The following is a 14,193-nucleotide window of genomic DNA, read 5'->3' on the forward strand; positions in this document are numbered from 1 at the left end:
TGGGCTGACATGACATAAAGATATAGATATACTCCCTCCCTTTTTTTATAACTGACGTTTAAGATTTTGCACACCAATTAAGAAAAGTTTTTCATTGTTGAAATCTATACACTACTTTCCTTTTGTACCCTCATTAATTGTCCAATTCACTCATTAATTCTCTCACTAGAGTATTAAATGATGCTGTTTTACTAGGCCAAAAGTAAAGAGAGAAGTAATAATTACTAGGAGTAGTAATTAAGAGCCCTGTATTGGTAAAGAGAGATAAAAGGGTAAAATTGTGAAAAAATAATTAATGCTGCATGAAAATAATACAACGACAGATAAAAGTACTTAAGAGCAAATTTCTTAAACGTAAGTTATAAAAAAAAAAGGGAGGGAGTAGATTTTACGTGGATCCATCATCATTCATGGCCATGGATGGAGGTGCTCACTTTCACACACAGATGCGCACACAAATTAATGGCACCCAGCTACACAAATGAATTCAATATTTAATGGTCGGTCAAGAGGCAATCAAATGTCAAACTTGAAAATTACCACCAGGACAGAAATTCATAATAAATACTACTACGCAGGTACGAGTAGTGTAGTTTTCTGGGGAGGTGGCTGGCCGGAGCGCGTTGGACTTTGAATTGAAATTGATGAAATTGGAATGTGGGCAGAAGAAGAACCAATGAGAAGGCAAAGAAGGCAGGAGGAGGAGCAGCAAGTCCAGTCCAGTCCAGTTAGTACGGGAGGAAGGAACTAGAAATAATTAAAGGTTTTGGTAAATGAGAAGCAAGTGGGGTTGGGGTTTGGTGGACAAACATAAAAGAGAGAGGACTTTGTGGCTGCAAGTTCAAAGAGCAGCTAACTACTCCTTAATATTTGGTCACAGCCCACACAAGAAAACATGCAAAATATCATATGTAGCGTACGTACCATGTGAAACAACAGTACAAAATTAAAGTAGACACCTCCGTATCTTGCTTTGCCTTTTCTAAAGAAAGCATCTTCTATATTTTTTTTAAAAAATTTTTTTTTGAATAAACGTGATAGAGACCCCTAATTTGCTGACATCTCCCTTGGACGAATTGAATTTGCATTGGTACCATATTAATCATGACCAGCGGTAACAACAAGCAGTTGCTTTGCAAAATTTAATGTGGTACATATATACATACAAATAAAAGAAAGAAAAAGAAGAAGAAGAAGAAGAAGCTCGTCTCCTTGGTTACATGGACCAAAATTTGATAACTTATTAGGGGAAAATGTCCTATATATTTGTTTAATTAAATAATAATGTCTTCGCCCTTTGTACAAAGCAAATTTACTTAACTTGCTTCCAAAACTTTCAAGGAAGACGAACAATACCATCACCTAAAAGGGGGTGGTAATGAGGGGAATAAGTGAGAGGTTAGGTAATTGAAGATGAGATTGAGAAGAAGAAAAAAGAAGAGAGAGTTGATTATAAGGAGCATTGGATGGGAAAAGATTCTTGTAGAAAGAGAAAAATGTCGTCCTACATCAATGATTATACCTCCTTTATCTTGGTTGGGTGAGTGGAGTGATGCATAGCATATAGGCATACTGGTTAAAAAATATCATCAGTCTCCAAAAAGCGAGAATTGTACAGTGGTCTGTCTTTAATTTAGTTGGTGAGTGGTCATTGTTAATTAACCTTTTTCGTTTAGACCCTGTAACTAATCTCTGCCGACAAGAATTTTTGTCCTTCCACTAAACAAGCAAATTACATGACACAACCCAAGTTGGTACCACCATCCTCTAAAAATCTATGCAATTCCCATTCCTTTTACTCATTTCAACCCCGCTCTTCCTACCTCACCTTTCAACCAAAAAAAAAAAAAAAAAAATTAATACGACTAATTCATCATTTCAATTAATTTCACCTATTTCTACCTATTTGATGGAGGGCTTTTTTTTTTTAATTATCATATGTATATTTAATCTCGTCCGGTGTCAAATACATACGTCATTTCTTAATGTTCGGTGTCAAATACGTACGCCATTTATTTAATCTTGCATATATACGTTTAATGTGTAGGTATTTGGATGTTAGATATTAGTTACATGCGTTTTTTTTCATTTGTTAGTTTGGGTATAAAATTTGGGAATGACATAATCCAGTACGATAATGTGAGTGCGTGACATTCAAAAAGCTCAGTGGGGAGTGGGGCTCGTAAAAAAGTGAGGGATATCATATCATATCATATGATACAGCATAATTTTCTTTTGAAAATAACTACTAGTCTAGTACTACTACCTAGTCGTCCATTAAAAAAAAAAAAACAAAGGAAAAAAAAGATACTACTGATTGGTAGTAAGTAGTTCACTATTTACTACTACTACTAACGAAGAAGAGACGTAAAATTGTCAGAGTCAGCTTTCCATTATTGGGAAAATGCTTCGCTTTAGCTGATGATACCATGCTACTCAGCACTGCAGCAGAGGCAGGGGTTAGAGAAGACTTGAGGAATCTAATGATGCTTCATGTGTTATGATGGAAGCATCGTTTGTTGACAACTACACCACCTTCTCCACTCCAGTACCCCCAAACAAAAAAAAAAAAAATATCATACCGGTTGATGACAATTCGAGTGAAGGTACCGAGTTCTGCAACAGCCCACAAAACTTGCAGTGCATAAAAACCAAGAAAAATATTGGCTTTCCAGAAAAGATCAGGAGAAAAACCACATGTTTACGGAGAGAGCCATATTATGGCATATATACATACATATATATACCTACCTTCACAATTGTGAATGATTTTGTGAAGTTGTGGTTCTATTATGCTATAGTTCTCACAACCTTAATTAATGAACCAAAAGGTTCCATGGTGATAGAGGAGTATGAAATAGCATCAGCAATTTTCTTTTCGTAAAACATTCTAGCCAGCCATACCAAAAACATAACAACAGCATACGTCTGTGCATCCCTGCTTCTAGCATTGACTATGAAATGCGAAGATCTTTCAACCAATAAATTTCAATATTAAATGAACCAACTCTTTCGAAAGGTGACAACAGCAACAACCCCTTTTTTTTTTTTTGTTTCTCCCTGCAAATTCATCGTTTAAAACTAATCAAAAGCAGGCTTCTGTAGCAACAATGAAATGAAACACCAGTCAGGTCATCTATATAAGATTAAAACTGCAACAACAAAACAGAAGGCATTATTTGAAACGCTAGTCATCTGTAAGATTGAAATTTAACAGCATTATGATGTATGATGATCACATCATGGGAACTGACATAGGAAAATATGTGGATAAAAATTATAATACCATTACCGAATAATGATGATTCTTTGTTTCTCAAAGCTATCTGGAACCAGCAAAATTAGTTACCCTTTGTTGCCAAATCACTATCAAGCATCTTCCGTATTGCTTCATGCCGACAGCTTCTTCTGCTTTGGGTCCTCTCACAACCTTTTCAGCAATCATGGGGAGCATCATCCGATGACTCTGCATGAACATCACAAGCTTTGAAATGTTTAAAAGAGAGGTTAACCAAAGATGATTTAACTTAAGAGCCCTTTTTCTCTCTCTCCCCATAAGGACCATAACCACCAAAAATTGGAAATCGACTTCCACTGCACTGCTTTTCCTGTGGGGCTCCAGCCTTGTCAAAGCTGGAAGTTCATAGGAAATCATGAAATAGCAAGTCTGATAGGTTGACCCTAGTTGCAAATTTTTGTTTTGCCACCACATGGATCCAGTGCACTCTGGCCTTTTTAGAAGAACACCGTGAAACTCAAATCATACCCTTTCTTGGATCCTCTACGTGAAATTCTCCTTTTAAATCATGATCTCACCGTTTCACTACCAACCAGGCATCCTATGGCGGTCTCTCTGGTCTGAAATTGTCCCCAGCAAATGCTTCTGCCATCAGAGGTGAAAATATTCCATTAGGATAAAACTAGCATCCTTTTTCAGATAACCGCAAGATAAATTTATCTAGACAAGACAATTAAACCGAACTAGAGCTGTCAAGAGGCAGACAAATGTCATCTCTCTTACCATTCTGGCAAAAATGAATAGTTGTTCAAAAGACAGGGAATAACACAGCAAGTAAATTAAGAATCTTGTTTGTATGGGATGGAAGTCAGACTGAAGGATTTCTGTACACTATGCATATGATCTGTGTAAATATATCATTTTGGTAACAAAGGGCAAACAACTTTAGCAGGCAATTGAAAGGCATATCATTCAAAAAGGAAGATGAAGCTATTGACAAGGACAAAAACCACTCCTAGTTATGAAAACTCACCCAATATTACAGTTGTATTACAGTTCCTTGCCTTCCTCCTTTGTCCAGAAAACCATCACTTGCTCGGAGTGGTGTTAGATTTGCAGGAAACTGGTTCCCTATTCCATGATGGCACGGGAAACTGGAATGGGAAGAAAGACTATAGCTAATACTTACCTTCAATCTGGATGACCCTTTTAGGATGGACATCAAGAGAATTGACGCAAGTTCGTTTAAGAGTGTCATCATTAAATAGGAAAATTAACCCGTTGGATTGAGGGATTCTGAGACTTTCTCAAAATAGCAGGAATTGTGATCTTGAACTACCAGAAACAGAGACGAACTTGAAAAGGTGTTGTATTGAATACAAGATTACTTAGCAGAAGAGGTCTAACACCTTTCAAAATAAGGAAGGATTGAGGGGTTAAGAACTCAGTGATCTTGCAATTTTTCTGACAGAAACATTTCTGGCACAAACTTAAAAGACAGCAAAATATGGCTGGGTAAATATCAAGTTTTATGAAGCTACTCGTTCCAAAAAAAGTGCTCTGTCCAGTCTAAAGCTCATAAGAGCGTAAATAGGTTTCAGCTGCAGCTGAAGTGCAAAGCACAAAAGAGGTAGGAAAGCAGATCAGAAATTTTTGACAAGAAGCCAAATCAAGGAGAGAGAGTTCATCAATGCTGAAGAGAAACATAAACAGCACAAAATGAACAAGTAATAAATTTTATGAAGACAATAAGGTTTGATCTAAAACACATGGCAAAAAGAAAGAAATTCGCTATAAATGGTTTTCATTCCAAATTAATGAAGGAACAAAAATGTTACATCATCCTTTCTATCCTGCAAACTCTATTCATGACTTATCTTTACAAACAAGAAGTTACCCTCCATAAGGAATTGCTGATAACATCAAATAATATCCTCCTCTCTTTCAACCAACTGCGCCGAAATCTTCTTAAAGAAACAAAAGTAGGACTACCGAGTTGTAGAAAGAATTAATTAAAAATTCTAGAAAATTTAGAATGATAGAAAAGAGAAGAAACAATGAATGTTACACAGAGGAAGTATCAACAAAAACATCATTGAGCACATCGTCCTCACCGTTAGCCAAAGCAAAGAGCTCTGCATCCCTATCTTCTTCACTGGAAAAATCCCGCCTCTCAAGCTTTGAATGAGCTGCAATGAAGATCAACTTCTGAGCCCTGTCCATGCCTACCCTTGAATGGGAATGAGCACTCATCCATTTCAATAAAGACCAATTGCATCTGAACCCACAGGACGTCGCATGAAGGAAAATCAGTCTGACTGCAACTTTCCCCAAGGACTTGAACTCTGTAAGATAAGTTTCCCATACAAGCCTACTACTTTGCGGATTGGCAATTTTCATCTTCCCCGTGTTAGGATCCTTCTGTCTCAACTGTACAGCTTGGGCATAAACAGAATCAAGTCCTTCTGTTCTCCATTTCATGAGCTCCATCAATGCAATGTGAGCTTCCTCCCTAGATACAAGCCTGGTAATGAGTTTATCAACATCCTTCTCTTGCTCTGGTGTCAAGCATTTGAAAGGTGGCAAGTACTTCCCACTAGTGTCCCTGATCAAATACAGAGGATCCAAAATGAATGCAGCAGCCCAGGCCGGATGATAGTTCTTTTTAAATCTCCTTTCAATTATTTTCTCCACAAGCCCTTCAGCAATATGAAACTTAGAACACCATTCTTTGACCTTCAACTTAAGTTCCTCCCAAAGAGGAAGGCATTGTCCAACTCTTGGCTTCTCTGTCTCAATATCCTGCGCCATGACCTTGATCAGTTTTACCAATGAATGTACAGCTTCCAATTCATTCCAAAAGTGCGGATTCCTCATCATCTCTTCAATATCACTAGCAATTGGTTCCTCCATCGAAACAATCTTATACGACTCATCATGTATTACCAACTGAAGTGCCCGTGCATAACTCAAAATATCCTCCACCATAGTGTAAACAGGCCCAAAATCCGAACCCTCAAAGCCACGCAAAGGTACTCTCAGTAATCCAGCATGTCCATACTCTTGCAACTGATACTTATGAAAGCTGTTCCTTATCTGAGACTTACTATTGACGAAATTTGCAAGTTTTAAACAATTCTCAGTCACATTCTTGAACAACGGAAGCTCTTTGCTCAAGTCCTTAATCAAACTACAGAACCCTTGATACTGACAAGAAAGATTTACCATCCAGTGATTTTGGTTTTCTAAATTTCTCAATGCCTTGGCCTTAAACTTGTCAGCGACAATGCCCGCACATTGTTGCACGTTATTCCCACAAATTTCTGTGACAGTGTCCCATAACACTTCCTCTGCATACTTTGAGGGCACAAAACCACTGGTAAACACTGCCCTCCTAAACACACTGGTCCCATTGGGAAGATTGACAGCCAAATTCACTAAATTCTCCTCTCCCACATACCCATAATTCCTCGACTTCCAACCATCAGAAGCAATCTGGAAAAACATGGCATCCCTAATTTTGGCCTCAGACTCGGCCCTAGCTTCCTCATACTTGTTATCCAATCTGGACCCGGAAAAGTCCCTCCCTGAAATTGCAGGCAGTCCAACCTGGTTAAGAAATGCCTTAAATTTAGGATGCTCAAGACTTGAAAATGACACTGTCCCACAACACTCATACACCCAATCAGCAAGATAGTCAAGTGCAGAATCAATTTGGTTCTTGCTCAATGCCGGACCATGCGATGTTTTAGGACTCTTCAGCCTCTTCACATCATCCTTCAACCTGGCCAATGCTCCCAAATCCTCTTTCCCACCTGACAACATCAAATGCTGCTGATGTTGATGTTGTTGTTGAGAAGCAGCAGCAAACATGGCACCTCCACCACCGCCGCTACTACTAGCAGCAGCAGCAGCAGCAGTGACGACAACAGTACTAGTTATAGGCGGGTATGCCAACTCGACTGCAAATCTCGAAGGATCAACAATAGCCAATGGTGGAACTTGATAAGCGCTCGAGGTAGGAGTAGCGCTCGACGGCGACAAGCCAATATTTACAGCACCACCACGGCCTCCACCAGCGCTACGCTTGCGGTGGTTGTGGTGTGGCTGTTGTACTTGGGAGGAAGAAGGAGGCGATGAGGACATGAAATTGACAGTAGGAGTGGATGAGGAGGGCATAGAAGAAATGGACTTGACAGCAGTACTAAAATTGGGACAAGTACCCCTCTTGAGATGCTCAGAGGCAGTTCTTGAAGGGTTAGATGCGGAAAAAACAGCTTCACAGAGGGAACACCTGAGCTTGACAGCCTTAGGCAAACCAGTATCAGAATTGTGAACCAAAATAGGCTCGAGATGAGCCCAGTACCAAGCCCCTTTGCCCTTTACAGCTTTCGTCCGTACCATCACCAAACCTTCATATCTCTTGTGAACTGCCTTGGCTGTCAGTTCATCAGCTGATAGGGATGCCGAGGTGGCCGTTGCTGTTGCTGTTGCTGTTGATTCCAGAGCTGCCTGCGTGTTAGTGTTGGTTGCTGCAGCCATTAATATTATTTCTCGCTTTCCAGCTTCCACTCCCAACTCTGTGTGTGTGTGTGTTTTGAACGTGTATTACTATGGGAAAAATGGTAGTAGTTTTTTTTTTTTTTTTTTTTAAAGGTTTTGTTTTTCCGAGTAAATTAAGTAGTGCAAAGGTTTTTGAAAGTGCTAAAGAAGAAGAGAAATCGGTACGAATTGCTGATGTAGGGTTGTTAGCTCAGGGATGATGTAGCTTTGACATGGGGGGGGTTTTTGCATTCAGCCGGGGAAGGTGGCTGGAGGTGGAGGAGAAGAGGGTGGCTGTTGCCGGTGGTCCATGGAGGACTCCGGCAGTGATCCGGTGGTGATGCTGGTTTTCTTTCTTGTTTTTTATGTTTTCTTAATAGTTTCCGAGGTGGGAGGAACCAATGAAAGGACGAGAGAAAGTGGGATGGTAGCAATGGGGGTGTGGAGAGGAAGGAAAGGGGGGGAAGCTGGGGGTGGAGGTGGGGTTTAGTGAAACTGTCAAAGAATCTGCGGGAGAGAGAGGAGAGAGAGAGAGAGAGAGAGAGTGGTGAAAGGGTTAGCTGAGCTGAGCTGAGGACTACAATACAATGGTGAGAAACGAAGAAAGACAATAGTACTCCTAAGCTTCTAGTTTTGTAGTAATAGGAGCGTAGAGGAGTAGTACTGCCACTACTACTCCACGAGTGAAGTAACAGAAGGGCACGCGCCTTTTTACCGTAGATGTCTAAGATGAATAGAAGCTTCCAAACCCTTCCTCCACCACCACCTCCTCCTCCTCCTCCTCAGTCGCTGCCCGTGGACAAAATCTATGGAGTAATTGACATCACCCTAGTCCTCCTTTTTTTTTTTATTATTATTATTAGCAAAAGAAAAAGATAATTTATATTACTTGGACTTCTTAACGTCGAAATTTTAATATCTAAATTTTACTTAATTAAAAAAATATAATTTGAAATAATTACTATAGCACTTTTTGTGATTTAATGTATATGAGATACAAAAAGTGGTTGGAAATATAAAAAGATGAGTTGAGACATGTTTTTATAATGTAAACGAAATATTATTTGAGATAATTTGCTATCCAAACAAATGTTTTTAGAGACTTGTGCTATAATTTAGAATTTTACGTGATCAAGTCACCATGTATAGCCTGTTTGAATTGCATTTTCGAAGAGTTTTATAAAAAAATAATAGTATAACTCTATTTTTTGACTTGTGATGCATGTGATATAAAAATATAAACTGGTCATGTCTTAGTCGATTTTTATTCAGAAACTCAACAAAAAAAAAATTATAAAAATTGCAATTCATACAATTGAAAATTTTTAGTTAAAGAGGTCGAATTGATATACATTTTGAAAATTTATTCTAAAAGCAAATTTGGTTAGAAAAGCTAGGTAAAAGAGCTTTTATATTTTCTGTAATTTGGAACTATGATGTTTTTACATTTGATTGAATGAAGCTTTGGAAAAAATGGTAAAGGAACTTGTCGGATCATTACCATTGTTTTTAGTACAAAAAGAAAAAGGGAACAATGTCCCAAGATTTAGTTTAACTTGTAGGTGCATTGTTTAGATGACATTGAAGTTCTTGATTCAGCTCTCTCGAGTTCTTCCCTCTTGAATAATTTAAAAATATATATATATATATATAAAATATATAGATATATACACACACATACACAAACACAACAGTAACGCATCATAAATGAAGCTTGTTATTCATATATATATATATATATATATATATATAATGGCTTGAGGACCAAAAAAAGACCAAGACATCAAATGAGAATTCTGAGAATTAAATCACAAATAGAGAGTAAAATTAGTTTCTGTTAGGGTTTAATATAATTTCTTAGTCCTTTCTTCTAAAATTTAGAAGTGACATGAGTTACTTTCCAAGGCAACTAGTTGAATTATTTTGTTCACGTGAGTAGAGGTATCAATCACAATTCAATTATATTGACTCTTCCAAACTCATTCACTAATAAGTGGACCTAGATATGCAAGAAATTTTGAATGAATCTGAATGGGTATCCAATTAAACCCATTTAATTGATAGATAGCAAGTTGACTAGGCACACATATTTATATCCGTGTAAAAATAATTATACATTTAAACTCAATTTTTAGTGGGTGTTAAGCAGATAAATTTGAACTCTCTGCCAATCTAATAATAATAAAATGTTATTACTTCTTATCAAATAACATGTGAGAAAATAAAAAAAAAAGTAAAATTTCGAATGAGTCATAAATGAATACCCTTTTTTTTTTTTTTTAAATGAATTGATTCATTTTGATCTATTTATCAAATGGATATAAATGAATTAACCCAATTTTACCCATCACTACCCAATTATAATTCTTCGCCCAAAGTCACTCGTCTCGACACCTGCATGTTAAGTCATCAATGACTCTCCTCTTAATGGTATTCATAATGGTAATTTTGAAATTCAAAGCACATTTAATGCTGAAATCAACAATTAGACGGGAGAGTGGTTAAAACTTGGCATCATACCAGGTCTTTGAAGGGTGTCATCACATTCTTAAAACTTGAAGGTAGGATTCTGTAATTACAACAAGACTCGGAGGGTGCAAGTGCCATTCAGCGTAAAGAGAAAGCGGTTAAATTCCAGTTTTCAGATAATTGAATGAGCTTTTAAGCACAGTAATATTCACTACTATTTGACAAAACATGGCGTATTGGTTAGAAAGTTGATGTTTTTTATGAGTTGAATAATAATAATGAATTGAGATTTTAACTTGCTATAGAAGGAGTATGCCTTGTGGGCGAAGAAGTAATTGACTTATTATTATTTCCTAATGTTAGCCATACATATGTTTAATGCCAGGAGGTTGTCTGATACACTACCGAAAGATGTTACGTAGTAGTTATTTCAATTAACTGTTGTGTTCTTCTCCTTCTGAATTAAGTCCAGCTTCTTGTGTTATAGAAATTTAACTTCTTAATTATCAGATCACTTGGCACTTATGCTTGATTTTACTCTTCTTATGCTCTGCAGGCAAAATGGGGAGTAATTAGCGACGTACCCTTTGTTCATCAGCTGCTTATAAAACATTTGTTTACTGCTATTTTCTTCAACCTCCCACCAGCCCAATTATATTCATTTTTTGATATGTCCTCTTTCTATTACTCGTTAAGGTTCTGTGCATATATATATATGTATATATTTTAAACGCATACTCAACTAGGGGTATTGTATAATTAATTATCTGTATTTCTCCATAATTTTAGAAACTAATAAAAAAGGGCTTATAATATGGTAAGAAACATGGGATCTTCTAGTTGTCAATTATTTTATTTTTTGTCTGTAAAAGCTTAAAATTTACATTTTCCAAAAGTGTATAAAAATTCTAGCGAGGTAGGAATGGTGACAGAATCTTATAATGAACCCTTTTCCTCTTTTTTCGGTGTGCTTTAGCATGTATACACTTAAGGCACAGATTGAGAAGTCAAAAAAAAAAAAAAATAAAAGAACAGATCAGCTTGTAGTTATTTCACCCCCAAAAGATTAACTTACAATGGCTCGAATAAATTAATTCTTGCGTGTCTTTATATTGGTGGCTTTATGCTAAAATTGAAATACCCCTTTCACTTTCGTCTGAATTAATGACAGCACCAGACTCGGAAAAAGGAAAAGAGTAAATTAGACAGGTAGCCATTCAACTTTTTAAATGATTGTATAGTTTTGCCCCCTCAACTTTCAAGAGTACTGTATTTTTCTACTGAACTATTAAAAGTGTGACCATTCAATCTATTTTCTTCCAGATTTGGTTATGTCTTGTGATTCGTGCGATCCTTAGATCTGGTAGGCTTAATCGTAAAACAAATAAAATGGTTCAAAATTTACGCTCTTAATAATTTAGCGAGTAAATACATTATTCTTGAAAGTTAATTGATCAGAACTGTATGATTCAAAAAGTTCGGTGACTATTCGGGCAATTTGCTCAAGGGAAAAAAAAAATTAAAGTGATGCATGGTCCTAGTATGGAATGGACGAGAGGTTGTGTTGGTGGAAGTTCACGCGATCGAGGAAGATGGATGTTGAAACCACCGGTCCAAAGCCTGATGACACAAAAAAATGCCACATCTAAGTATTTTGTTTCTAAAAAATTCAGGTCGGTGTGCTCTGCACCCGTCTGATTCGATGGTGATTCAATTCTCTCCGAGTTATTCTCGGACCTCCTTAGGTCTGTCCCCTGTACTCTCACCTTTATGTTGGATAGAATAGGTTTATTATCTAAAAAAGAAAAAAAGAAAAAAAGAAGAAGAGGAAGATGGATGTTGAATTGTTGATGGTGTCTTTTTAACAATTCTTTCGACTTTTCCTTTTCTTTTTATGTTGTTGGAGTCTTGTTGTGGGCCTTGACGACGAAGGTCTGGTGGGTCTCTAAAAGTCCTTTTGTTGTTTGTCCGTTTCTCTCTCTCTCTCCTACTTCACAGATTTTCTTCTTCGTGCTATATGTCATAAAATAATGCGTTTTTGCATAATTTTATATCTTAGGGGAAGTTGTCTGTTCTAAGCTTTATTCGAGCTTTCTTTTTTGTTTATTTGCTTTGTTCTTCATGTGGTCTTAAGAGACAAAGAGGCACACATCAAGGAAAAACCAAGGAACTTTGATTAAAATCCACCATTGTGATTTTTCTTGGACAATAATACAATATGATCATCAAATCCCGACATAGTAACCAAAAAAAAAAAAAAAATATATATATATATATTTCATTAAGAAAAACAAAATATTAGTCCATTAGTGTATAAAGAAACTTTTAGTAATGTAATAGAATTGTACATTTCTTTATTGATAATTTGTTGGTTCTCTTACTCGGTTAATTTATGTAAATTTGGTTTGGCGATTATTTGGAAATTTTCTTTTGTTTGCATGATATAGATTAGTGTGTCTGTATTGACCATTAATTAAAAATAATTATTTTCTTGCATTACAAATATATTTTTTTACCGTCATTGTATCTTCATCATCATATATATATATTTATATTTTTAAATTAATCTTTTATACACGACTATTTTAAAACACGTTCAAAATTCGCCAAAATGTAAAATGATGAGTACATATTTAAAAGAGAAAGGCCCCCCCCCCCCCCCCCCCGGTCCCTCTCCTCCCTCCCCTTTTCTTCAAAAGGATCTGCATATCTATTAGCAATCAAGCTTTAGGATTTTCAAATGTTACATGTAGCAGAGTTGGTGACATACATTAATAATTACAGACAGACTACTTTGGACTTTTGCCTTATTACATATGCACACCCACACATGAGAGAGTGATGCTTTCTACAGTTCTTTTTTGCCCTTTTTTTTTTGAGTTTGATATCAACGCACGGGAAACCATCATGCTATTCTGGCAAATAATTAAAGATTATTCTTTCTCCCAACACCTAAGGCTCCACATGATTAAACAGCGTTTGATTTATTATTGTGCAAAAATTTTTAATGGGTATCATCAAAATCATAGTGCAATCAAAATATTCATCTGTTTTTATAAAGCAATGGAATTGGAATTGGAATTGGAATTGGAATTGGGGATGTCACTGCACAGGCTTCCTCTTCCATCAGCGCATTAAACTTTTTTTTTTTTTTTAATCATTTCACAACGCCTCACTTTTTTCTCGTTGTGGGTTTTTACTTTTTGATGAGTAGCAATATACTACTATTATATTATATCAATGGCGGAATCAAGATCCTAGATTAAAGAGGGTGACACTCACTTGGGCCAATAAAATACGAGTTACGTTTTAATTGTTGCTATGGAGAAGAGAAAATTAGACAAAGATTGCATTGATCTTGTTGTGCTTAGTTTCAAATTCTTCTTTATTCAAGTGGTCTTTTTTCTCCAGCCCAAAAAAAAAAAAATTTAAGATAGGTTCTTTAACCAAAAATCGTACATCTAAATTAAAAGAGTAATTAGTTCGTTACTACTTACCATCGTTATTAATTCTGTATTGAGTGAATATATAGCTTTATTATACGAGAACAACAAATTAATTAAAACCTCCAAACTTTTGGCTAATTGTAATTGAAGTACATAATTTCCTGCCGTAAAAGACGAGAGGGTGATTGATAACAAAGGGCTTGACCATTGTGATAAAATGAACTTTCACACACTTGTCATTGTCAGACTTTAGTGCTTACAAGAAATTTTTAGTTTTGGAATTCCTTTGCAGAACTTTTTTTTTTTTTTTTTGCCCTACCATTTTTCTCTCTGCAATTGAGCAAACATTAGCCTCCCCGTGCAACCATCATGTATGCTATGGAATTAAAGCACTTATCCATCCTCATTATATATATGGATTTTATTTTTTTTTTTCTAACATTGATTGTGGACAGTTCATAAGCTATGTATTGTTGCATGCATTAAGAAGGAATTTGG

The 14,193-nt window shown here is 36.3% G+C and overlaps 1 protein-coding gene across 2 annotated transcripts; it reads right to left on the reverse strand.

The window, feature by feature from the left end:
- Positions 1-3,291: 3,291 nt before the first annotated feature.
- Positions 3,292-8,375, reverse strand: LOC113703841 (uncharacterized). 2 transcript variants are annotated; one of them, XM_027225324.2, is made up of 3 exons: positions 5,353-8,375; positions 3,817-3,883; positions 3,292-3,466 (listed from the first exon to the last, which is right to left on the reverse strand). In XM_027225324.2, exons 1-2 carry the CDS (start codon positions 7,778-7,780, stop codon positions 3,840-3,842), a joined length of 2,472 nt encoding a protein of 823 aa, XP_027081125.2. In that variant the 5' UTR covers positions 7,781-8,375; the 3' UTR covers positions 3,292-3,466; positions 3,817-3,839. The 2 variants fall into 2 exon arrangements, with proteins under 2 accessions (XP_027081125.2, XP_071919698.1); XM_072063597.1 differs by lacking the exons at positions 3,292-3,466; positions 3,817-3,883 and having other exon boundaries at positions 5,026-8,374.
- Between the last annotated feature and the right edge of the window lie 5,818 nt (positions 8,376-14,193).

This window comes from Coffea arabica, chromosome 8c, assembly GCF_036785885.1.
Source record: "Coffea arabica cultivar ET-39 chromosome 8c, Coffea Arabica ET-39 HiFi, whole genome shotgun sequence".
Lineage (NCBI taxonomy): Eukaryota > Viridiplantae > Streptophyta > Magnoliopsida > Gentianales > Rubiaceae > Coffea > Coffea arabica.

What these genes read in the sequence shown, in the direction of transcription:
- LOC113703841 (XM_072063597.1), bottom strand. Translation starts at nt 7,780, where the DNA reads ATGGCTGCAGCAACCAACACTAACACGCAGGCAGCTCTGGAATCAACA.